The sequence below is a fragment of the Caretta caretta genome, chromosome 5 (assembly GCF_965140235.1).
Source record: "Caretta caretta isolate rCarCar2 chromosome 5, rCarCar1.hap1, whole genome shotgun sequence".
NCBI lineage: Eukaryota > Metazoa > Chordata > Testudines > Cheloniidae > Caretta > Caretta caretta.
In genome coordinates, this window is record NC_134210.1 from 70,543,935 (window position 1) to 70,569,121 (window position 25,187).

The window sequence follows — 25,187 nt, forward strand, 5'->3', positions numbered from 1 at the left end:
CCTTTCACCTCCTGGGTAAACCTGAAGAGAGAGTGATTATCAGTAATTTGTCAGTAATCAACCAATTAGATAACCAGTAATGGTTAATATTGTTAAATGTGATTATATGTTTAATGAGGAGTTCTTTTAAGTATGGATTAGTTAATAAAAACAAACCTGAGCTTTGTTTGGATTTATTGATTTAACAATTAGAAAAGGCAGCACATACAGAGAGGCATACAGTTACCAATAGCTATGGAAAATAAGTCTGTTGAGTTCTGTGACAGCCTGCATCCAGTCTGCAGATGGTCTTACTTTTCCTATGATTTAGGGGCAGTTATGTCTTTGTCACTCTTCCTCTGTATCATTCTGGTCCATATCTATTCCTTCGTTTTGGTACACCATTGTTATAACAGGCTATTTCCAGGGTTCTCTGTTCCATTGCAAGTTTCCAACCATTTCAGCACCTGTTGGTTAGTCACATAAGCCTTTTTTAAGACATTTATTTGTTTCATATCTTGTGGTTATTACAATACTGAGACTTCTCCTACAACAGCTTTCAACACATGCTAAGTGTTACTGCTTGATAAAATTCCACTATCTACAGTTAGCTTCATCTTAATGGCAAAACATCCTGGGAGTCTTGCTACCAGGCAAACCTTAAAATATTATTTAGCCTATATTAAATGTCAACACATCTAATGTTCCTCAACTGGCCCCCAGGATCTTGATAATTGCAATTTCATTTTTCTCCACTAGCAGATTGACTTGCAAGTTTGTTTTCTACTATCAATGTGTACTAGACTGGAATCTTTTAGAGCTGCGTAATCTATTGTGTATATTGGTAGTTGTGAAGAACAAAGCCCAAGATGATTATTAATGTAGAAATTAGATTAAATTCAAATGAAAAATTAGCCTTCAGTTTTTTCACAAGTTTTTTGCTTTAGTACATGAATATACCTAGGTATTCATTGACAAAGAACACTTTATTAACACAGAGTTAAGGTTGCCTGATGATATCTCGTGCCCATCCAGAGTGCCAAATTCAGCAAAACTCAAACATCTGAGAACCAGGAAAAACAGAATTAAGGTACACAGCCATGCAACCTTAACTCTGCTCTCCTGGAGCGGGCAATAACAACTTGGAATTATCTGCATGCACTCCAGCTGCATTCACTTTGTGTAGCTGTATTGAATGGAAGGGTTGTATAGAGCTATGACTGTGTTATGAGGTGATCTCGGGGGGGAGTTCTGCCCTTCTAGGAATATATGCGCCCTTCTGTGTGACACCCCTCCACCCCCAATGTATGTGATCAAAGGAAAGAAATGCATGTGTACCTTGAGAGATTCAGTATGCCTCATTTCGGTACTGTATTATGTAGCTTGTGTCAGTATCTGGGCATAGGAGTGGTTTTGCTATGAGAATTGTCAGCACTAGGTGGGAGGTGAGTGTGCACTGTGAGTGTAATGAAGGGTAAGTGAAAGTATACTGTTAGTTGGCTTTGTGTACATGAGGATAAAGATAGTTTCCAACTTTTTCAATTTCTTAAAACTGGACAGTCCAGCACAAGCCACCGGAACCTCCCCTACTCTGCCTCTTTCCCCCGAGGCCCCGTCCCCGCTCACTACTCTTCCCCCTTCTCTTCTCCCCCTTCCCCATTGCCCGATCCTCTCCCATTCCCAACCTCCTCCAGGTGTGCTCCCTCTGCTTTGAAGGGGACTACTCATTTGCCACCCACGGAGCCAGGGCTGGGATCTGCAATCTGACATACAGCCTGCCTGCCCATGAGATGCAGGTAGGAGGTGGCCTCGGTGCAGGTTGATGACCCGGTGCCTCCCCTCTCCCCTGCCTGCTTTCCCTTAAGATAGGTAAAAAGTGCTGGGACCATGGTTCCTTCCCCCCCATTCTAGTGCCCCTGCACTACAGCTATGGTCAAAATTGTGTGGGCTCAGCTCCCCCCAGGGATCCTTCCCTGCCCAGCTGCCAGCAAAGGGCCAGGCTCTGCTCTCTTACCTAATGGGTGGCTCCTTTGGGTCCATTGCAGCAGCTAAGCCAGCCATGCTCAGGGGCCAGAGTAGAGCAGAACCAAAAGGGCCCCTGGCTGGGGGCAGGCCAGCCCCTCCCAGTGTTCACCGCTCCTGCCTGGCAGGTGCTGCTCTGCCCTGGGCTCTGGCTGATGCTGCTTGGCCCAGCCCTGCGAGGGATTGGGTGCTGATGCTGCCTCTACAGCTGGGGAAGCTGCTCCTCTTGCTCCGCCCTAGTTATGGCCTTGTGGTAACTGGACTTTTGGTGTCTGGTCCTTACTTCTGAAGGGAGACTCTACAGGTCCCCTTAAAATCAGGCTCTCCGGTCAAAAACTGGACACCTAGCAACCCTAGGTAAAGTGATTGTAAAGTGGGGTAAAGAGGTTATAAAAACTTTGCAGATGTGGAATAGACTAAGTGTTTGAATAGAAAGCATCTATAGGTAGTTCCTGTTCAGCACAGTGTAAAGGCAGAATGTGACTGTGTGTTATGGATATACTAGGACATGGTTCAGAAGGCAGAGTTAATGTTCTGTGGGCATGTATGTAGGCTTGCCAGTACGGTCAATTGACCAGCCAAATAATGTCAATTCACTGCCTATTTTTGACGACTGTCCAGTACTGGCAACTATTCCAGCAAGAATGCCCAAATTTAGGTGGTTTAAATTGCATCATGGTGCCATGTGTTAGCAAGCCTACCTAAATGTCTTGATCGCTCACTTTTCTATATGCTAATGACACCTTTTGGGAAAATGCTCAACTAATTGAAAGCTGAGCATCTTGATTGGCTGGAAATTTCTAGAACTAACACTGTGTATTTATATCTTTTTGTATACCAGGTCATCTATATACACAGTGGTTTACAAAGCACGTTAAACAAGTTTAAAAGACTCAGTTCCTGCCTGAAAGAGTTTACCGTCTAAACTGACCTAGACAAACACTGAAATTAACTCAGAAGGGTGTGAATGTGGAGGGTTGGAGAGGAGGGTTCACAACCATTAAGCTCCTTGAAGAGTTGGCCTCCTGTGTGCCTAGCATTAAGTGCATTTAAAAATGACCTTTTCTTTTATAATGGCAACGTGTTTTTTTTCTGTGTAATTTTCTTTCTTTTGTAACTGTTCAGTCTTGAATAATGCATTTACATGCTGACTTAACATAGCTAAAGAGTAATTAATCTTCCACTTTTAAAAACTTAATTTAATTGTTTTGCATTTTTTGAGTTAAAATAATTGCTAAGTAACTTTGTTTTTGTAATTAGGCATAAGTACCTATCTAAGGCTAAGCCTATTTGAGACCCTAGTCTGTCTGTCTTTTTGTTGTTGTTCTAATAAATTACTGCTTTAGAATATTTGACCATTTTTAATGTTGTGTGACTGGTCAGTTGCCCAACCTTGCATATGCTAATCTGTATTTCCTGGTTTTCAGAAGTTTGAGTTTTTCTGCACTCAGCATTTTGGAAAGGGACAATATGCTACCAGGCAACCTTCATTTTGCATTAGCAAAGTTGTTTTGTCAGTGAATTTCCTAGTTGTTTTTAACAGAAAGATAAATGTGGATAGGAGTTAGTTGTCACTTAGGCAGTTGTAATGTACATTTGCTGTTGAGACATTACTGTGAACTGATAAGAATACCTAGCTATACATAGGTTTCAGAGTAGCAGCTGTGTTAGTCTGTATTCGCAAAAAGAAAAGGAGTACTTGTGGCACCTTAGAGACTGACCAATTTATTTGAGCATAAGCTTCCGATGAAGTGAGCTGTAGCTCACGAAAGCTTATGCTCAAATAAATTGGTTAGTCTCTAAGGTGCCACAAGTACTCCTTTTCTTTTAGCTATACATAGCACTTTTCATCAGTAGAGCTCAAGGCAATTTACCAAGGTACAAAACTTAGAATCATAAAAGTGTAGGACTGGAAGGGATCTTGAGAGGTCTTCTAGTCCAGTCTCTTGCACTCAAGATGGGACTAAATATTATCAGAGTCTAGACCACCCTTGATAGGTGTTTGTCTAACTTGCTCTTAAAACCCTCCAGTGATGGAGATTCCACAACCTCCCTAGGTAATTTGGTCCAGTGCTTAACTACCCTGACAGGAAGTTTTTCCTAATGTCCAACCTAAACCTCTCCTGCTGCAATTTTAGCCCATTGCTTCTTGTCCTATCCTCAGATGTGACCAAGAAAATTTTTTCTCCCTCCTCCTTGTAACAACCTTTTATGTACTTGAACACTGTTATCATGTCCCCCCCCGCCGTCAGTCTTCCCTTCTCCAGACTAAACAAACCCATTTTTTTCACTATTTCCTCATAGGTGATGTTTTCTAGACCACGGGTTCTCAAATTTCATTGCACTGCAACCCCCTTCTGATAGTAAAAATTACATGACTTCAAGAGGGGGGACTGAAGCCTGAGCCCGCCCAAGCCCCACTGACCTGGGCTGGAGGGGGGGTGGGAGAGGGACAAAGCTGAAGCCCAAGGGCTTCAGACCCAGGCAGGGGGCCTGTAACCTGAGTCCCAACATGCAGGGCTGAAACCCTCAGGCTTCAGCCTCAGGTGGTGGGGCTCGGGCTTTGGCCCTGGGCCCCAGCAAGTCTAAGCCAACCCTGGCGACCCCATAAAAATGGGGTTGCATCCCACTTTGGGGTCCCAACCCACAGTTTGAGCACAACTGTTCTAGACCTTTAATAATTTTTGTTGCTCTCCTCTGAACTTTCTCCAGTTTTTGCACATCTTTCCTAAAACGTGGCACCCTGAACTGGACACACTATTCCAGTTGAGGCCATATAAGCATGGAATAGAGTGGAAGAATTACTTCTCTTGTCTTGCTTATAACATTCCTGCTAATGCATCCCAGAATGATGTTTGCTTTTTTGCAAGAGTCTTACGCTGTTGACTCATGTTTAGCTTGTGATCTACTATAACCCCCAGATCTCTTTTTGAAGTACTACTCCTTCATAGGCAATTATTTCCCATTTTGTATGTGTGCAATTGATTGCTCTTTCTGAAGTGGAGTACTTTGCATTTGTCCTTATTGAATTTCCTTCTATTTACTTTAGTCCATTTCTCCAGTTTGTCCAGATCACTTTGAATTTTAATCCTATCCCCAAAGCATTTGCAGCCCTCCCAGCTTGGTATCATCTGCAAACTTTGTGTGTATTCTCTATGCCATTATCAAAATCATTTTATGAAGATATTGAACAGAAATGGACCCAGGACCGATCCCTGTGGGAACCTACTTGTTATACCCTTCCAGCTTGACTGTGAACCACTGATAACTACTCTCTGTAGAGAGAACAAATATCCAAACAGTTATGCACCTACCTTATAGTAGCTCCATCTAGGCTGTATTTCCCTAATTTGTTTAGGATCATCATCCCCATTGTACAGAGGGGAAACTGAGGAACAGAGAGGTGAAGTGATTTAGTTAATGTCACCTACTAGGCCAATGGCAGAGCCAGAAATAGAGTCCAGGTTTTCTGAGTCCCAGTCTGTTCTCTCCCCTAAGACATATGGTTCCTGTGTGTTTTCTAAGGGCTTCTCAACCTTAGCTATAGTGGAGGTGGTCTAATTTCAGGTTTAAATGTGACACTTTAAAATCTAAAACTAGTTTAATGTGTGAGTGGCCCTGTTTCAATATTGAAACAATTTCCTCAAAAGGAAACTTATGCAGGTTTGTAAAAATCTTAAATTTGATCGTAATACCATAGAATACGAAGTGTGTATGCTTACAGAATTTGGTAATATTTGCTATGTTCTTTGGTTTGTTTTCTATTGGCCCATTGCAGAGGGTAATTTTAAAATGGCTTCTTAGGTGGTTTATTACCTTCAGTTTAGTGGGCCACTGCTAATTTTAAACATTGTCCTTGATTTCCACATTTCCTGTAGAAGTCTGGTAGGACATGAGTATGATAGCATAGACAAGACTTCATAGCTTACGTAAAATTAAAGCAAAAAAGAAAAACTGCTATTAGGAATAATGTTAATAACTTGGTTAATATTACCTTTTAAAATTTCAGACCACCAACCATGAAATTGAAAGATGGTTGGGTGGTATGTTTTCATTTCACATTTAATAGGATGACTAAAACACAATTATAGCACCTTTGTATCTATAACCATAAGTCCCTGCTGCCTACTACATAAACATCTGCAATATTTAATTTTCCTGAAAAGAGAGGATAGCATGTGAAGACTAGATAAAGAAAATAAATTGAAGAGTGGATATTTGATTGCTCTTCTGTATAACTTGGAGGGTGATGGGGCAGGAAGGCGTGGAGATTTAGAATCAGACAGCGACTATGAAATTCTTCAGTATTGTTTCAACCTTGAACAGTGTAAACTTATTTTTAGTGCTCATGACTCACATCAGAATCGGCCCTAGGGCCGCATGTAAACTGGCGGAACGTATCTGGCAGCTCCCCTTGCCACTCCCTCTATTTGTGATGAGGCTGATTCGAGCCCTTGAAAAATTGCAGAACTGTCTCAAGGAACACACTTTCAATTCATGATAAAATACAAATTTTCTAATTCACATACTTACTTGAGGGACACAGGTGTTAACAATTGCTGTCTTACACCAGAGTCTTGATTTAAGCATTTAAAAATTTGGCTGATTCCTTTAGCACGGATGACAATTAATCTTGTTTAAGGTCTCCAAAGATACAGTTCACTTAGCCTGTGTCTGTACTACCCTCTGCAGCTCTAAAGTCTCCTGTGTGCCTGCTCTGTAATTAAACCACCCCCAATGAGCTGTGGTAGCTATGTTGGCAGGAGACACTCTCCTGCCGACATAGCTCTGTCCATGCTGGCATTTTTGTATGTGAAACATATGTTGATCAGAGAGGTGGGTGTTTTTGCATCCTGACTGATGAAATTTTGCTGGCAAAGTCTAGTGTTGACAAAGCATAAGAGGCTTCCCTTGATAACTTAAACTGTGTCTCTTAATCATTCCCAGGCAATATTTAGATTTTCTAGATAAGATTTATCAAGGTAATCTCTCTCTTTTTAAAACAAAAAAAAATTATAAATTTTGAGAGAGGTCAGCAGCTCTGATGGTGTTCCTTGTAAATATCCAATACCCTGCTCCTTAACTTACGTTGGGAGTAGTGGAGGTGAAGTTGACCTCCATTTTGGAGGAGAAAAACTTTCTAGCTAGTTGATTTTCTGGTTTATAGAACAAAGGGGATCTAGTAGAATTCAGCGCATTTTCTTTGTCCAAAATTGATTCTTTAATTTTTTTGCCTTCCAGTCTGCAAAAGACTTCATGACTTTCAATTGTTGCTCATTCTGGAGGACATCTTTAATTTTAGACCAAAACTTTTGTCATATATATACCAGGTGTTCACTTTTTGTATTGGAAGTTATTTATAGCAAAAGCTGAATTGAAAAATTCAGACTACAGAAAACAGAATTCCACACTTCTGTTTTCTGCCTTTATTTTCATGTGCTATATTTGAGTTTTGGCTGTCAGATGTCAGTCATCTCAGTATGGGGTCACTGAGAATCTATATATAATAAATAACACAGTTGCACAGAAATGAGAATTTAATTCCATCAAGATTTTACTTATCATTTCTGATATAAACTGCAGGTTGTGTGTCTGTTCCTCCACCATGCTTTAAAAAAACAAGATTATAGAAATGCAATTTGTCTTGCCTTTAAGCAGCGTAGCACTTGTCTACATGTAAACTATACTATACAGCAATATAATTTTAACACTCTAACTATGCTGGAATAACTCCTAGTGTGGAGACATTATTCCAGAACAAACGTGACTCTTTTCGGTATAGCATATGTTACTTCCATTGTTCCCTAAGTTTCCACGGACCTCTTGATAGTGCCATTGTTATGCTGTTCTGTGTTTCTGCTTTTTTTTTAAACTTCTCCCTAATCTGAAGTAACAAAATAGAGACAAGGTCTACCATTGTGAACGTTAGCATTCTGTCTAATCTCTCATCAGTTTTATACTACATCCCATTGGTACATCATCTGAGTTATTGCTACATAAAATCAATACCAAAGTCCCTAGCTAATTGCTCCTGCTGCAGTAAACTCGGGAAGGAAAGCTTCTGCTTGCAGCTCTAGACTCAGTAGTGTGAAGTGGCTGCTGAATGGAATCCTTCAAAAGCGTTCTTTTTCTTTAAAATCTATAATACTCAGGATCAGAATTCCCTTATTAGTGACCATGTTTCTTTGGTGGAACAAGGGTGAGAATCTATTTGGAAACTAGACAAGCTGTTTCTTCTTGGAAATACAAATCTCTAATTCTGCAGGGTTTGTATGGGTTTTCATTTGCCATGACCAAAGGCCCATAAATCTACCACATAAATTCTAGAAAGAAATCTCTCTAGCCCTTCTCACTTTACAACAGAGATTTTGCTTTTGGTTAAATACCTGGTCACTGAATGCCTAGATACACATTTGAAGCGGAGTACATCTTACATCCTCAGAAATGTGGCACTTTTCTCTGTCAAATACTTCAAACTAAAAAGTGTACCACTAAATTTATCAATAATCCATGACATGTAATCTTTTTGTAATGTTATCTTCTTAGTCCATTGGGTAAGACTAAACTATCACCAACTCTTAGCAGAACACACAACCGTAACAGGTAAACTATGCAATGATTCTCTTGTTCTGCTAATCAGTTTTTTATTTTTTTAATAAGTTAGGGCATACCACCTGTCCAGAAAGTTAAATTTGATGTCATACTCTTTCAACAGGAGTGTTTTTCCTCCTAACTAGTAGGCATTACTTCCAAGATATTTTCTAGAGGAGCTTGAAGTGGTCTACCAAAACATCCCGTTTCCAGCTTACTACAACTAATACTGGACCGCAGTGATGTTCCAATTAATTTTCTCCTTTGCTTCCATTTTCCTCATTGACAGAGTATAAACTGGAAGGTAAAGCTCTTGCCAGAATCTTTTAATTTTTATTTATTTATTTTACCATAGGCTAGCCTCATGAGTGGTAATCTTACTGTTTTCTCTAGGTTGTGTCATTGCAGCCAGTGGTTCTTCAGATGCAACAGTGAAATCCAGTTTCCTGGCCACTGAATCACTTGATTCTGTTGACTCATAAAATAAGGGCCAACAGCCATCCTTTACAAAACAAATGTTTGATGCTATCAGAAACTATTTGTAAAATAGTAGCTAGTTTGTTTTATCTGGCACAGTTTTACCTACTTTGACTATGTTGCTGCAAGTTTATATGAAATGCAAAGATGATAATGTTATGGGACATCAAAAGTAGGGCAGAACATTTGTGCCCAAGTTTTGAAACTTTCAGGAAAGGGGGACCTTTCCCTTTGATTAAATAACACAGGTGCTGATGTTGAATGGTCCAGTCTTGTCATTTTATCTATGCAAACTGAAACATTAAACTTTGTTCTGTGGTAATGTAGATATGTTTCCACCTTCAGGAGGTCATCTTACTTGAACTGCTTACTACATTTATGATGATTATTCTTATTAGTGTGTACAAAATCTGATCAGCTAGGCAACCATGCTCCAGACTGTTTATATGGGAGTATGGACAAGGATCTAGTGTTGAGCATTTCATGGGGAGCATGATAAGAACTCATTATTAGTCATTTTTTGAGGACCGTTGTATCTGAGACTTTCACATTCATCTTGAAGCATTAATGTAGTTACCAGAAACTGAGACCTCTCCCTTTTAGTCCCTAATCTTGGCCTCTTTGGCTTTTCTGACTGTCAAGTATATTTAATGGTTATGTATTCTACTAAGAGTTGGTGGTAGTTTAGTCTTATCCAGGGGACTATAAAGATAACTTTACAGAAAGATTACATGCTGTGGATTGTTGATAAATTTAGTGGTACACTTTTTAGTTTGAAGTATTTGACAGAGAATATTTCCACATTTCTGAGGAGGTAAGCTGTCTTAATTTTAGGGAAGTTGTTGTCCTCTAAGTGAAATTCAAAAGTATGCTTTTATTATTATTCTATACAAGTACAAGGTTATAAAAAAACTACATGTACAAATTAGTTTGATCAATGGAAGCTGTTAGTACTGTTATGTTTGAACTCTCAGGTTCACTGAAATTGAATTTGAATGACTTTAAAGAGCTAAAAAAGTAAGAAATGGGCAACCCATTAGATGGATAAGTGTCTTGAGTGCATTAGTCTGATAAATGATAAAGTACTCAAGTTATGCATAATGTCAACCTTTTCTTTGAAGCAAGTTTTATTATTAAGATTAGGAATGACAAGCCTCTTGCATGATCGCCTTTTCCCTTACCCCGTGCATGCTGCCCACACAATGTAATTGGATGTTTCTGCTAAAACAATCAATGAAAAAGTTAATATTGTTTTAAATGGCCATATTTTGGTTTCATATTAACCATTCAGTTAAATGAAGGAGGCAGTGAACACTTTTTTTAAGCTCTGTGCAGACTCATGCAGACAGTAGCTCATGGTGGATTCACATTTAAAAGGTTAGGAACACTGCGTTCTTTTAAAATGAAAGCTAAGCTTCTGAAGCATCAATTCATCACCAAAAATATTATATGATAAAAATATTTGATGTTGCTTGTGATGTAGCTAGAAACACGTTTGACTACCAGTGGTAATAAACAAACATCATGAAAATGAGAAAGTAACCTATGCTTAGATTTTGACCTAGGATTTAGTTTATAAGATGAAAAATGGGCAGAGCAGTGGATGTTAGGCAATTTTTTCTCGTTTACTATTTCTGACTTGAAGTAGGAGATGGAGACTGGGTTACAATCTTGAGAGGAACTGACCAGAGAGCAGGAATGGGAAAACTGGAATAGTAGAAACAATATCTGCTATGGTAAAACTTTATATTCCTTATGAAGCGCACTTTAACCTGATGCTTGGGCTATCTCTGCTGAATATCCTCCAGGCCTGGATTTGATTGAAAGTTGGGGCAAGTTGGGAGGTGTAGGCTTGTGCAGGGGTATGTTGAGGGTACTTTCCAGAAAAAAATGTTTGAATTGTTTAAGAAGTTTAAGGTTACCACATACTTCACCTGACACAAAACCACAAAAGCAACACAATTATCCATTAAGCAATTTAACAGTACAGATCCACATACCCTTTTGGTACAAATGGGAAGGAGCTGGTACAGCAATGCAGGCCAAGACCAGGTCTACACTAAAAACTTTTACTGGGAAGGTAATGTTGTTTAGAGGTGTTACTCTCTTTTTTGCTATATTTTTATACTGTCGAAAGCCCAAGTGTAAACACAATTATACTGGCAAAAAAAGTGTTTTTGCTGGTATAGCTTTCTTTGCTCTGGAAACTGGAATAAGCTCAATCAATAAAAACTTTTTTTTTTTTGGTTTCCTGGCATAACTCCCACCTACAGTAGGAGGAATACTAGCAAACCTTTTCTGGTGTAAACCTGGTCTTGTCTTGGCATAGTTCCCCAATGATGTTGTTTGATTAGTGTCCCAATGGGTGCTGCACTTTAGGTGTGCCACATATGCTTTGGATCAGAGATTTTCATTAGCAGTGTTCTTTCAGTCCACTCATGCACTGCTCATAGCCTTGGCATGGAGCACAAGGACACATCAGGCTGCTTGGGCATTTCAACCTCAGTTCCTTCTCAGCCACCTTAGTCAGAGATGGAGCTTAGTGTATCCGCACCTCGGCTGCTTGCTGACTTTGGACTAGCTTAGTTTAGGTATTGGTTATTAGTTAGTTAGGTTAGTTTGTTAGTTACTTGAAGAGTATTATTTCCTCTGGGGAAATATCCCTTTGAGGGGCATGCCTGGTTCACCAGGATTTAAACGCTGCCTCAAATGTACAGAGACTATCCCAATCAGCAAAGGACACTAAGTGCATTTGCTGCCTAGGGGAGTTGCGTGTCCCACAGAAGTGTGACTTCTGTGTAGCCCTCAAATTCACGACACGGAAGAACCAGGAAAACAAGCTGCAACTGTTAATCATGGAGCACTCCCTTGTTCCTGTTTGGGAGCAAGGTCAGGAAAACCTCCCTGTAGACCAGTCTCCCGGGGTCTCTGGCATCCCTTTGACCTTGGCACAACACTTTTCTAGAAAGAGATAAGTCTCGGAGCTCTAACTCACCTCTTAAGGAATCCACCTAAAAAAGACCTTGCTCTCTGAGCAGGTCAGCAGATTCAGAGACTTTGACCTCAAGACTTGGTATTGTAGAGGTGAAGGGCTCCTCTGGTACCACCAAGGCGGGAAAATCTTGTAGCTCTTTGAAAAGTAAGCATGGCTCTGAGAAGGCCCTGATATGTACAGTCTATCAGAAATGGTCAGAGCAAGCACAAAAGATCAGTACTGTCAGCCTTTACTTCTCTCCCAGTACCCCTATTGGGCTGTTTGGAACCATGTAAGACTAAGCCTCTATCCATGTCAGCAATGTCTGTGAAGTGTTCAAAACCCTTGGTACCATCCTGCAGGGATGATCATAACTGTCTGTGGTGTCACAACATTACTCAGTGCTGCAACTCCATTCAGTACCACAAGTCTGCTTGATACCACAAAGCTTTAGGTACCTGAAGAACTTTCCGAGATTGCTGCACCAGAGTCTCTGTTGCTTGCATAATTTACCATTTCTTGATATCAAGAACCACATTGCCTTCAGACTCTTATACATCACCCGTACTGTTTAATCCACCTCCCTTTTTGGTTGGAGCTCTTTCGTTAAAGGAAGAAGAGAACAGTGATGGAAACTTCCCTTCAGTTTCATCAGTCTTGAAGAGACAGGGAAGAAGTCCAGGGATCTGATTGCTCTTGGTGAAGCAGCCCTGGATGCCACCCTTTCTCCCACTGCATGCACTGAAAGACTCCAGGTTCATGTTATTTTCATTAGGTATCTGCACTCCTGTGAACAAACAAAAAGTTAGTAGATCACAGGCTCAAAGATCCCCCACCTGCAGTGCAATTCTCTGGAGTTTAGAGATTGTTGGAATCTCCAAGAAAGGGACATGGGTTCCAGAGAAAGATCCTCTAACCCAACAAAAGTTTGCTTCAAGTTTCATCTTCAAAGTGCCAGTTTTGACTGAATGGTCAAGGGTTCAGATCCTCCCCTCTCTTTAGCCTGCCAGCTGCCACGATAGGCCTGCCTTCCTCATGTGGAAACCAAGTCTCTCATTTCTGGTAAGCATGGGAGCATATCATCTCAAGAAACGGGGGCTGCAAATAATATAATTGCGTTACACCATCCATTTTACCTCCGTTCTTCTCACCCACCTTCCCCGTTCTCCCTCAGGGACCCCTTTCACGAGTTCTGACTAAGGCTGGAAATTAACTTCCTTCATATAGGTGTGATAGAGCTGTCCCCTGCTCAGCACAAGGGAAGGGGCTTCTACTTGAGTTTCTATCTCAGGCCAAAGAAAAATGCAGGGGATGGAGACCAATCTTAGATTTAAGACTCCTGAACAAATTTATGAGGTCTTAGAAGTTCATGATGGTGACTCTGATAGCTATAATTCCTGCTCTCAATTCAGGGGATGGGTTTTTTACTCTTGACCTTAAAGACACCTCTTTCCATATGGCGATACACCTGTCCCACAGAAGGTTTCTGTGTGTTGTCATAGGTCAGGATCATTTTCAGTACTGGGTACTCTCATTAGGTCTCTCCTCAGGTCTGAGTGTGTTCAAAGGTTCTGTCTGTAGTGGCTTCCTACCTACATCATCAGGTGATCATAGTATTCCCATGATTGGTTGTTCAAGGGTTGATCTTACCAATAGGTGTTGACCATCATGCAGAAAGCACTTTCTGTGTTCTTGGACTTGGGTCTTCAGTTGAAAATCCACAGTGACTTCCGTACAGACTATACAATTTATATTGGTATCCCTGAATTCCTCGGCATGGACATATTCATAACACTATCAAACCTTGTCAGAACTAGTCAAGAGAGCCTCCAGACTGGAGTCAGAAACTGTCTTCAACCTCTAGGTCAGATAGCGGCTTGAACTTTTGCGACAGAACAACAGACTTTGCTGTTTCCAGCGCTGGCTCAGATCAGTTTACTCATCACACAAACAAAGCCTAGACAAACAGGTTTCAGTTCCTCAATAGGTGGAACACTCCATAGACTTGTGGAAGGTTCATGGCAATTTAGGGGTTGGAGTTCTCTTCCTCCAACCAACACCAACCAAATCTTCCAGTCACTCCTCAGCTGCTCTCCCAGTACACGGCCAGCACATCCCTCAGTCTGCACCACTTCCTGCAGCCCCGATTGGCCTGGCAAACCGCAGCCAGTGGGAGCTGCGATCGGCTGAACCTGTGGACGCTGCAGGTAAACAAACCATCCCGGCCTGCCAATGGATTTCCCTGAGGGGCTGCGTGCCAAAGGTTGCCGATCCCTGGTCTACATCTATGGCTTTAATTAAAAATGTGGAGCATCCATAGGGACACTACTCAAAGAAGAAAAACAGTTACTTATCCTGTGCAGTAATTGTATTTCTTAGTGGAGTTCCCATAGGGAGAGACACCTCTACTAGCCCTCTTTTCCTTCTGATTTGGAGTTTTCTTCTGAGACTTGGCGGTGGAGAAGGAACTGAGGGTAGTTTACCTGCACAGCCTGGTGTAACCTCGGTGCGGGACACAAGGATATCAGCTGTGCGTGCACGGACCAAACTGACACTGCTAATGAAAATCTCTGATCAAAGGCGGGTGGGGCACATGCACACCTGAAATGGAGTACCCATAGAGATACACATCTCAAAGAACTGCAGTTACTGCTAGGGTTGCCAGTTTTTGATTGGATGTATTCCTGGAGGGTTTCATCACATGACATAATTTTTAATTAGATTAATCTTTAATTCCTGGAGACTCCAGGACAGAACTGGAAAGTGAACAGGTTAAAATAGTACTAAATTTTGTATGTGTCCCCTATGTTACCCATGGGGCCCGGTGGTGGGTGGACATTGTAGGGGCAAAGATTAGTTAACTACAGGATACCAAAAATCGTAAGACGTGTTTCTAAAGTCTAAGTCTAGGAGTGCTTGTCAGTATTCCCAGTACTATCAAAAATTCAAGGGGAGTATTTCTAGTTCTGTTTTTAGGGGCTTTTGAATTTTTAGTTTTGGGAGCTAAAGAGAGGGTTTAAGGGCTAGTTAAAGCCAGATGGTTTACACAATGCTTTCAGGGTTGCTGCTGTTCCACTGTAATACCTGACATGCAGCCTCTTTTGCTAAATATACCACTTGTTTGGTTTTATAGTTGGTCTCATATTAATATATTAAATTTTGCATTAATATATAAAATATCATTCAACTTAAAAAACTTCTTGATTACTCTATTGTATAGCATCTATAAAAGCTAATTTACTGTTATATTGTGCCTGTTTTACTGTGTATAGGAAAAAGTGTAACAAGCTATCTTTCAATTCATTCTATATTAATTGTGTGATAATATGGTAATCATAGGACTAGAAGGGACCTTGAGAGGTCATCTAGGCAATATTTGTAACTATTCCAGAAGAACTTCATGGTGTAAACAGTTCATAATTCAGTCCTCTACTGGTATGCTGGTTCACATAAATATCTTTGAAATATTTGTCTTTGACTGTTGAAAGGCGAAAGGAAAATGAATTAATAATTCTGAACCCACTTCCTAATGCATGAAAACTTCCACAACAAAACATTCCCTGGAATGGATGTAGTTCACAGCAAGTTATAGCTCTGATAAAAATAGCAAGTTAGAGAAAATAAGAAATTTTTCTGGTTTGTTGCTTTTCCTTTTTCAGTCTCCTTGAAACTACTGCATATAATAATTCATTGTCTAGTTTTGTTAACCTGTTGTAATCTCAAACAATTTGTACGTTATATTTAGTTTTTAAGCAATCTGATTTTAATTACTTTTTCCTTGTAAGATGTACTTTCCCTCCGCTGAGGAACCCTGTCAAACAGCTTAGGCCCCTTACTACTAAATCTGTCTGGGATATCTGGGATAGAATTGTGAGGTGATTCCTCTAGATTTTACATATGATTAAAAAAAGCTTTAGCTATAATCATAGTTGAGGCTTAAAAGAGATGCTGCTGCATAAGGAAAAAAGTGCTATTACACTCTGAAAACTGGCACTGAGGGTGGTTCCGTTTTTCTTCTGTGACTTAAAAAATCTATTTTACTCAATTTATGAGTAAAAAGATCTTTTTCCCCCCCTAACTGCCAGCTCTGCAAACTTAATCTGAAACCTGAAAGTCAAGGTTTATTCTTTGTGGCTATCATACATCACCAATAATAAAAGTTTTGCATTTGAAACTTAGTCAACAATTTGGATGTGTGAGCTGGAAAAGAATTAGCTTGTTTTTGCCAAAATGTATTGGCTCCGCAATACTAATAGAAGTAAAACTTTAGTTAAAAAAAAATATTTGAGTCACTAAGATAAGTACATAGGATCTAAATACCTGGACAGAGCAGTTCTGTTTAGTAAAAAGGAAGCTTTTTTTGGATAGTTGGTTTTCTGTTTGTTTTCACACACTAAAATACTGTTTTGTATTAATCTGCTGGCCTTGAAGCAATATTTAATGCTAGTTATTGCCAGAGCTGTATTGGACTACTGTGTTGAGTTATGGGGTTGTTGATGAAAAATCCCCTTTAGTGTTTAAACTTTACAGAGGCAAGTTACTTATCTGTTGCTTACTCTTGACGGGTGCTCTGCAGCTGCTGCTTTCACTCCAAAGCCACCTGTTGCCTCCCTTTGTCATCATTAAACAGCAATATGAGTTGCAGCTACAGACATCTGGAACAGGAAGAGACTACTTGTGTTCTAGGTAGATAGAGATCATCTCCCTTCCTTGTACACCCCTGGGGAAGGGGGTGAAGAAACAATGCTCCCAGCAGGGCCTGTGAAAGAGAGAGGAATGAAATATTTCCCTGTGTACTTTTATAGGGTCTTTGGGGAGGGGGTTAAGAATCTCACGGCAAGATGTCCTCCCTTCTAGGGTTGCCAAAATCGTATTTCAAAAGTACGGGACTGTTTTCTTAGTACCCTGATGGGGGAGGAGTACTCTGTACCCATGGGGGCCAGGGGTGGGATGCCCAGAACCACGAAGGGTGTGTGGGGGGGAACTAACCATGTGGCAGTTGAGGAAACCTTCTGCATCGTGAAGCAATCAGACTGTTGGCTGCTGGGGCCCAGCTCCGGAATTGAACAAGAGAGCACTGAAGGGGCAGGATTGGGAGGGGAGTGATTGGAAGATGCATCTGAGAGTAAAGGTCCCCTGCTGGATAGGGCTCCCTGCTGACTCCAGTCCTTAAATGTCTCCCTGTCTGCTGTCCCTGTGCTGGCTCCGTCTGGCAGGGTAAGTAGATGGGGCTGTGTGCCCTGGAGCTGTGCTGAAGGGCCAGGGTCAGGAAGGGGCTCTGTTTGGCAGGGGGGTCAGTACTTGTGAGGTATAACCTTCCATTTCCCTGCACTATAGGTACATTGGTTCAGTAAATCATGGGACTGATTCTGCATTACTAAATTGTCTAATTTTGCAAACTTTGTATCATTGGAAGGTAAGGTAAGGTAACAATAAAAACTGGATTTTCATAATGATATTTTTAATATGTTGAAATACGGGATAAAAGATGTCCCGTACTGATTTAGTATGGGACAGGCAATTTTCTATTTAAATAATGCATGTCTTGACTGTTCACAGCCCTACTTGAGGCATAGGCAGGTAGTTAAGATCCTGCAGAGCACCCTTTTTCCTCACTCTCCACTTCGTGTTTTACGCCGGTAGAATTGATATGCATCCACAAAGCACATCTTCCATCCCCAATTACCCTTAGCAATAAATCCTTTCTCTCAGTACCTGTGTTTTAGCTTCTTTTAAAAGCCATATAACATAGGTCACTGTTACTTGGCTATATTCCTCTTCGTCCTTCTTCTAGGGAAAAACACATGGCTCTTCACCTTCCTCTCCAGCCATGGATGTAGAGCGAAGCTGGGGCATCTTTAATCCAGCCCCTCTCGCATCTTTTAGAGAAGAGGAGGGTTTTGAGTGTACTTCACCTCCCTTCTTAAGCATTAGGATTGTGTGTGTGGAGGGAGGGAAGGAGTGTGGCCTACTGGGTTTTTTTCAGATCCCCTCTCTGCAAACCTGACAGGTGAGCTATTGGAAACTTCTTCCCTGTCATAAAATCATAGAATATCAGGGTTGGAAGGGACCTCAGGGGGTCATCTAGTCCACCCCTCTGCTCAAAGCAAGACCAGTCCCCAACTAAATCATTCCAGCCAGGGCTTTGTCAAGCCTGACCTTAAAAACTTCTAAGGAAGGAGATTCCACCACCTCCCTAGGTAACTCATTCCAGTGTTTCACCACCCTCCTAGTGAAAAAGTTTTTCCTAATACCCAACCTAAACCTCCCCCACTGCAACTTGAGACCATTACTCCTCGTTCTGTCATCAGCTACCACTGAGAATAGTCTAGATCCATCCTCTTTAGAACTCCCTTTCAGGTAGTTGAAAGCAGCTGTCAAATCCCCCCTCATTCTTCTCTTCTGCAGACTAAATAATCCCAGTTCTCTCAGCCTCTCCTCATAAGTCATGTGTTCCAGTCCCCTAATCATTTTTGTTGCCCTCCGCTGGACCTTTTCCAAGTTTTCCACATCCTTCTTGTAGTGTGGGGCCCAAAACTGGACACAGTACTCCAGATGAGGCCTCACCAATGTCGAATAGAGGGGAACGATCACGTCCCTTGATCTGCTGGCAATGCCCGTACATATACATCCCAAAATGCCATTGGCCTTCTTGGCAACAAGGGCACACTGTTGACTCATATCCAGCTTCTCGTCCACTGTAACCCCTAGGTCCTTTTCTGCAGAACTGCTGCCGAGCCATTCGGTCCCTAGACTGTAGCGGTGCATGGGATTCTTCCATCCTAAGTGCAGGACTCTGCACTTGTCCTTGTTGAACCTCCTCAGATTTCCTTTGGCCCAATCCTCTAATTTGTCTAGGTCCCTCTGTATCCTATCCCTACCCTCCAGCATATCTATCTCTCCTCCCAGTTTAGTGTCATCTGCAGACTTGCTGAGGGTGCAATCCACACCATCCTCCAGATCATTTATGAAGATATTGAACAAAACGGGCCCAAGGACCGACCCTTGGGGCACTCCGCTTGATACCGGCTGCCAACTAGACATGGAGCCATTGATAACTACCCGTTGAGCCCGACAATCTAGCCAGCTTTCTATCCACCTTGTAGTCCATTCATCCAGCCCATGCTTCTTTAATTTGCTGGCAAGAATACTGTGGGAGACCGTGTCAAATGCTTTGCTAAAGTCAAGGAACAACACGTCCACCGCTTTCCCCTCATCCACAGAGCCAGTTATCTCGTCATAGAAGGCAATTAGATTAGTCAGGCATGACTTGCCCTTGGTGAATCCATGCTGACTGTTCCTGATCACTTTCCTCTCCTCTGAGTGCTTCAGAATTGATTCCTTGAGGACCTGCTCCATGATTTTTCCAGGGACTGAGGTGAGGCTGACTGGCCTGTAGTTCTCCGGATCCTCCTTCTTCCCTTTTTTTAAAGATGGGCACTACATTAGCCTTTTTCCAGTCCTCCGGGACTTCCCCGGATTGCCATGAGTTTTTAAAGATTATGGCCAGTGGCTCTGCAATCACATCCACCGACTCCTTTAGCACTCTCAGATGCAACGCATCTGGCCCCATGGACTTGTGCTCGTCCAGCTTTTCTAAATAGTTCCGAACCACTTCTTTCTCCACAGAAGGCTGGTCACCTCCTCCCCGTGCTGTGCTGCCCAGTGCAGTAGTCTGGGAGCTGACCTTGTTTGTGAAGACAGAGGCAAAAGAAGCATTGAGTACATTAGCTTTTTCCACATCGTCTGTCACTAGGTTGCCTCCCTCATTCAGTAAGGGGCCCACACTTTCCTTGACTTTCTTCTTGTAGCTAACATACCTGAAGAAACCCTTCTTGTTACTCTTAACATCTCTTGCTAGCTGCAACTCCAGGTGTGATTTGGCCTTCCTGATTTCACTCCTACATGCCCGAGCAATATTTTTATACTCTTCCCTGGTCATTTGTCCAATCTTCCACTTCTTGTAAGCTTCTTTTTTGTGTTTAAGATCAGCAAGGATTTCACTGTTAAGCCAAGCTGGTCGCCTGCCACATTTCCTGTTCTTTCTACACATCGGGATGGTTTGTCCCTATAACCTCAATCAGGATTCTTTAAAATACAGCCAGCTCTCCTGGACTCCTTTCCCCCTCATGTTATTCTCCCAGGGGATCCTGCCCATCGGTTCTCTGAGGTTGTCAAAGTCTGCTTTTCTGAAGTCCAGGCTCCGTATTCTGCTGCTCTCCTTTCTTCCCTGTGTCAGGATCCTGAACTCGACCATCTCATGGTCACTTCCACCCACTGTCCTTTCAGCCTTGATGGGGGAGTGGTCAGGGAGGGCTTGAACACTGAGCTGGTGGGAGGAATCACACTGCCTAGGGTCCAGGCAACTTATTTCCTTTCCCAGAATCAATGCCTGCAGTGCATTTTGGTGTGTTTCCCTGGTGATGGTATCCCACCAAAAAGAGGCAGTAGCTGCAGGTTTCTAGGCAGAGGAAGCTACAGGGTCAGTAGTTTAAATTCTTTCTTTGTGGTGCTTACATTTTTTTAAGTGGTCATTTCTGCTTCAAATATTAAGCTTCAGACCTTCTCTGTTTAAACCTTTTCTTTCTGTGTTTCCTTCCAATTTTTTTTCTCTGTTCCCCCGCCGCTATAACCAAACTCCTTACCCTAGCAATTACTTCATCATGGATTATGCTAAAACTACAAGACTCTTTTGTAACTGAGCTGTTTGACAATTTATCTTTTTGTAAGTAGGGTACTACAGGCTGGAATGTTACGTTTTTAAGTTGAGTATGTTTTTTTAAAGAAAAAAAAAGATATAAAAGTTGTAAAACCAAAACCAAAAAACAGAGACAGACTTATAAAGTCTATCACTGCAAAATAGCCCATGGTATGAAAGGTTTGAGCGTTTAAATGCGAGATACACAATAACATTTAAAACTAACCCTTTTTCTGATGGGGTAAAATCTTTAGGTAGGACCATTTAAACTTAAATTTTATGCAATGTATTCTTATTTTTAACTCAGGTTGGTTGAAGACTTTTGATGACTACTTCAGAGATCAGACACAACATATCCTAAACAACATGGTGGTAAAATTGCAAGAAGACAACAGGAGGAAGTTCATGTGGTCGGAAATCTCTTACTTTTCAAAGTGGTGGGATGGAATAGATAGCCAAAAAAAGGATGCTGTTAAAAGGTTTGAACATCTGTATTATTTGCTGCTGTATACCATATTGTAGAGTTTTGTAACTCTTAATGATGTGCTTAAATATATATAAACTTAGAGCTTCGTTGATAAAAGTATACAGTTCTTAAAGTTATCTTATTTTTAATATTATTCTGGATGATTGTTATACTTTCATTTTTTCATAATTTTTAATAAGGTTTTTTTCAGGGAATTGGAGGCAGGCTGCGTATAAGACAACTGTATTTGGCAAAGAACCAAATAAAAATATCTGTGTACATATATTGGATCAAGTTGTAGCTGCTCCATAGTTGAAGTTGCAATTGAGTTTTCATTTTAAGCCTAACTTATACTTCCCATCCCCAACACACAAAAAAATTATGTTGGCTTCAACATTGATAAGTTGGGCCTGAAGCTAAGGTAGAATCTTTCTGTAAAATATGTGCATATGATAATGGGTTCCTTGATTAGGACATTTAGGAATTGAGGGGTTCATCAGATTAAAAAAAAATCCTTTTGACAACACTCTGTAGCAATAAAAGAATAATTGTCTTCCTTCGCTGAAGGAAGTTCAAGGACTTTTTTATTTGAGTACAATCAAATTTAGAGAAAGTATCAACATTTTTATTAATGACAATAGGATAATCTCTTACAGTGATCTTAAGCTACCCTTAAAAAAAGAAAAGGTGGGGGATGGAAGCAAGCCTCTCTCCATTTAACTTGTGGGGATAGTCCTCAAAATGTAAACTGATCGCTTGTGGGGCTTCTAAGTAGAATAAGTATTTTCCACCAAAATTAAAGCTGGTTTGCTCCATCTATCTTGCGAATGTAGAGTAGAAGATGAATACAGATTAAGTTTGAGATTTCCCCATTATTGCCTACCCAAAGTGATCAAAAAGCATGTCAAGTTCTCCTCCAAAATTATGGTTGGTTTAAAAATCATGAGGCTAAAAAAAAGGGGGAGGTATTTGTCTTCTGTTTTTTAACGTGTAAAGGTGCATTTTTCACATTTTCAAACTTCTTTCCAAAGATGTGTGCTAGAAACTTAAATAAATCTGAGATTCTCATTTAATCATAAAACTCCAAGAGCTGGGACTCTGATAAAAAGAACAAATATCAAGACACGCATTAAAATCACAAGAGTTGGAAACCTTAGTTATGTACTTCATGGTGGGATGTGAACCAGGGGATGGGCTGGAAGATGCCACCTCACACTGTTGTGTTTCTTACCCCTAGTCTCCAGCTAAACCCTCATATAGAACTCCCAAGATGCTGACTTCCTATGGATCTTATTAGGTCTGTGAGAATTCCACAACACAAATCCTAACAATATGTGGGACTTAGTAGGGGGGGTATGGATGGTGATGACGGATTATGTGGTAGGGTGGAAGCAGAGAAAGAGAGGAAAGTGAGTAAAATAGCAATGGGAGCTGCAGAAGTAAGAGATTTACCTATTTCAGTATTATAGTAGTCTCTTAAATTAGCATTACAAATATTTTCTCTATATCCATTCACTGCATATTCTTGCCTTAGTCACTGCATCTGGTTTAATGTTAGTACTGAATTTGCCCAGGCAGTTTTACCTAAGCAATTTCTGACTTGACTTGTTCAATGGGTTTTTATGGAATTAATTTATGATTCAGACATTACAGCCTTTGGAAATCACAGAATCACAGAATATCAGGGTTGGAAGGGATCTCAGGAGGTCATCTAGTCCAACCCCCTGTTCAAAGCAGGACCGATCCCCAATTAAATCATTCCAGCCAGGGCTTTGTCAAGCCTGACGGTAAAAACTTCTAAGGAAGGAGATTCCACCACCTCCCTAGGTAATGCATTCCAGTGTTTCACCACCCTCCTAGTGAAGAAGTTTTTCCTAATATCCAACCTAAATCTCCCCCACTGCAACTTGAGACCATTTCTCCTTGTTCTGTTATCTGCTTACCACTGAGAACAGTCTAGATTCATCCTCTTTGGAACCCCCTTTCAGGTAGTTGAAAGCAGCTGTCAAATCCCCCCTCATTCTTTTCTTCCGTAGACTAAACATCCCCAGTTCCCTCAGCCTCTCCTCATAAGTCATGTGTTCCACTCCCCTAATCATTTTTGTTGCCCTCCGCTGCACTCTTTCCAATTTTTCCACATCCTTCTTGTAGTGTGGGGCCCAAAACTGGACTCAGTACTCCAGATGAGGCCAGATGAAATTTAGGGAGTGGTAGTGATGAGTGGCCCATCTCCACCCCTCTTGTGCCATTCCTAAGCTCACTCCCCATTCCTTCCTTCTCTTCTCTTGTTTTGCGTGGAATGCCCATTCTATATCTGTTTAAACAAACAAACCAAAAAAAGACACCCAGATCTGTTCATGACCACTTCATATCTCTCTCTTTCCAGCTCTTGGCTATGGAGAGACCTGGAGCCCTTTATCTGACCCTACCTATGCAACTACCCTCTTTTGTGGAGGCATCACCTTCTCTTACATTCTATTCTCTGGACCAGACTTTCTCCTCTTTTGAACAGTAGTGAATCTGATTCTCCTCTCCTTTCTTCCTCCATGTTCCTGTTATCTGTTGTCCACACAACTCCTTCTCCATCAGTTTTCCTCTTTGATTTAGACTCGTGGCTCTCTTCCTCTCCTCACAGTCTCCCACGTTAATCCTTCAGCTTCCATGCTGATGACCCATCTGATCCCTTAGATGCATGTTTCCTTGTCCTCACCTCTTCATTTGACCTGAAGCCATGATTCAACTGTCCCACTCACCAAAAGGGCCATTTAGTTGATTTGGTCTTCACCAAACACAGCACTCTCTCTAATTTCTCTGTTGCTGTATGCTCCATCTTTGACCATTGTTCGGTCTCTTTCACCCTTTCCCATCAACCCCCTCCTTGGACCTGTCACTCAGCCTGTCCATGACTTCCAGTTCCTCTGCATTGTAGACTTCTGATCTGCTCTCAGCCCTATCCTCCCCACCCTCTGCCCTTTCTTCCATTTATATGGTTGTTGATTCTCTCTGTGCTTCACTCTCCTCCACCCTGGGCTTTTTTGGGCCTCTTCTGCTCCTGCTCTTGCTCCACGGTGCTTCTCTGATGGAAATTCTGTGACCAGGCTGGCTTCCTCCGCTACAAATTCATTCACTCTTATTTCAGTTCAGCCATCTTCTGAGCTGAGCAACACTGTTTCTAACTTGAGTGAATCCCATGACCTCAATCCCAGCCATCTTTTCTGAACCCTTTACGCACTTGACGCTCCCTCTGCTCTTCTTGCCATCACTTCTCCCTCCATACAGGATCTCACTGATTTCCTGCAAGAGAAAACACAAACTATTAAATGACCTTTCCCCTCAGCTTGCTTTTCCTTTCCCTTCTACAACTGTCTCCTGCTTCTCTTAGATAAGTTTCTCACCTTTTCTCTATCTCTAACCCATCCTCTTTTTTCCCCAGTGACCACACCCCATCCCATCTTCTGATTTCCCTCATGCCCACTCGCATCTCCTACTTTACTCTTCTCTTTCTTTAATCTCTCACTCTGCTCTGAATCTTTTCTTTCACAATAAAAGCATGCTTTGTATTGCCCATCTTAAAAAAATAAATAAAACAACCCATCCTTGACCTCACTTGTCTTTCTTGCTTTCGCCCCTTCTCCCTTTGATTTCTGAGATTGTTGAATGAGCTGCTTACAGGTGCTGTCTGTAGTTCCTCTCCTCCAGTTCTATTCTAGACCTTTTTTCAGTCTGGCTTCCACTGCTTGTGCTCCACTGCCAAAATCCTCAATGATCTCTTCCTAGTCAAAACTCACTGGTACTCCATCCTCCGCCTCCTTGACCTGTCAGCTGACTTCAATAATGTTGACCATGCTCTTTTTGAAATCTTGTCCTCTTGACTTCCATGACTATTCTTTCCTGGTTCTCCTCCTAATTCTCTAATCACTCCTTAAAAATGTTCTTTGAATGATCCTCATTCCCCTCCAACTTTCTGTGGGGTTTCCACA

At 41.4% G+C, this 25,187-nt stretch overlaps 1 protein-coding gene across 1 annotated transcript in view; it reads left to right on the forward strand.

Annotated features, from left to right (window-relative positions):
- MAN2A1 (mannosidase alpha class 2A member 1) overlaps positions 1-25,187 on the forward strand; it is a 213,761-nt gene that overhangs the window by 50,009 nt on the left and 138,565 nt on the right. The window contains exon 4 of the mRNA XM_048849432.2: positions 21,049-21,220. Coding sequence (XP_048705389.2) covers positions 21,049-21,220 — 172 coding nt within the window. The remainder of the gene's footprint in view (positions 1-21,048; positions 21,221-25,187) is intronic.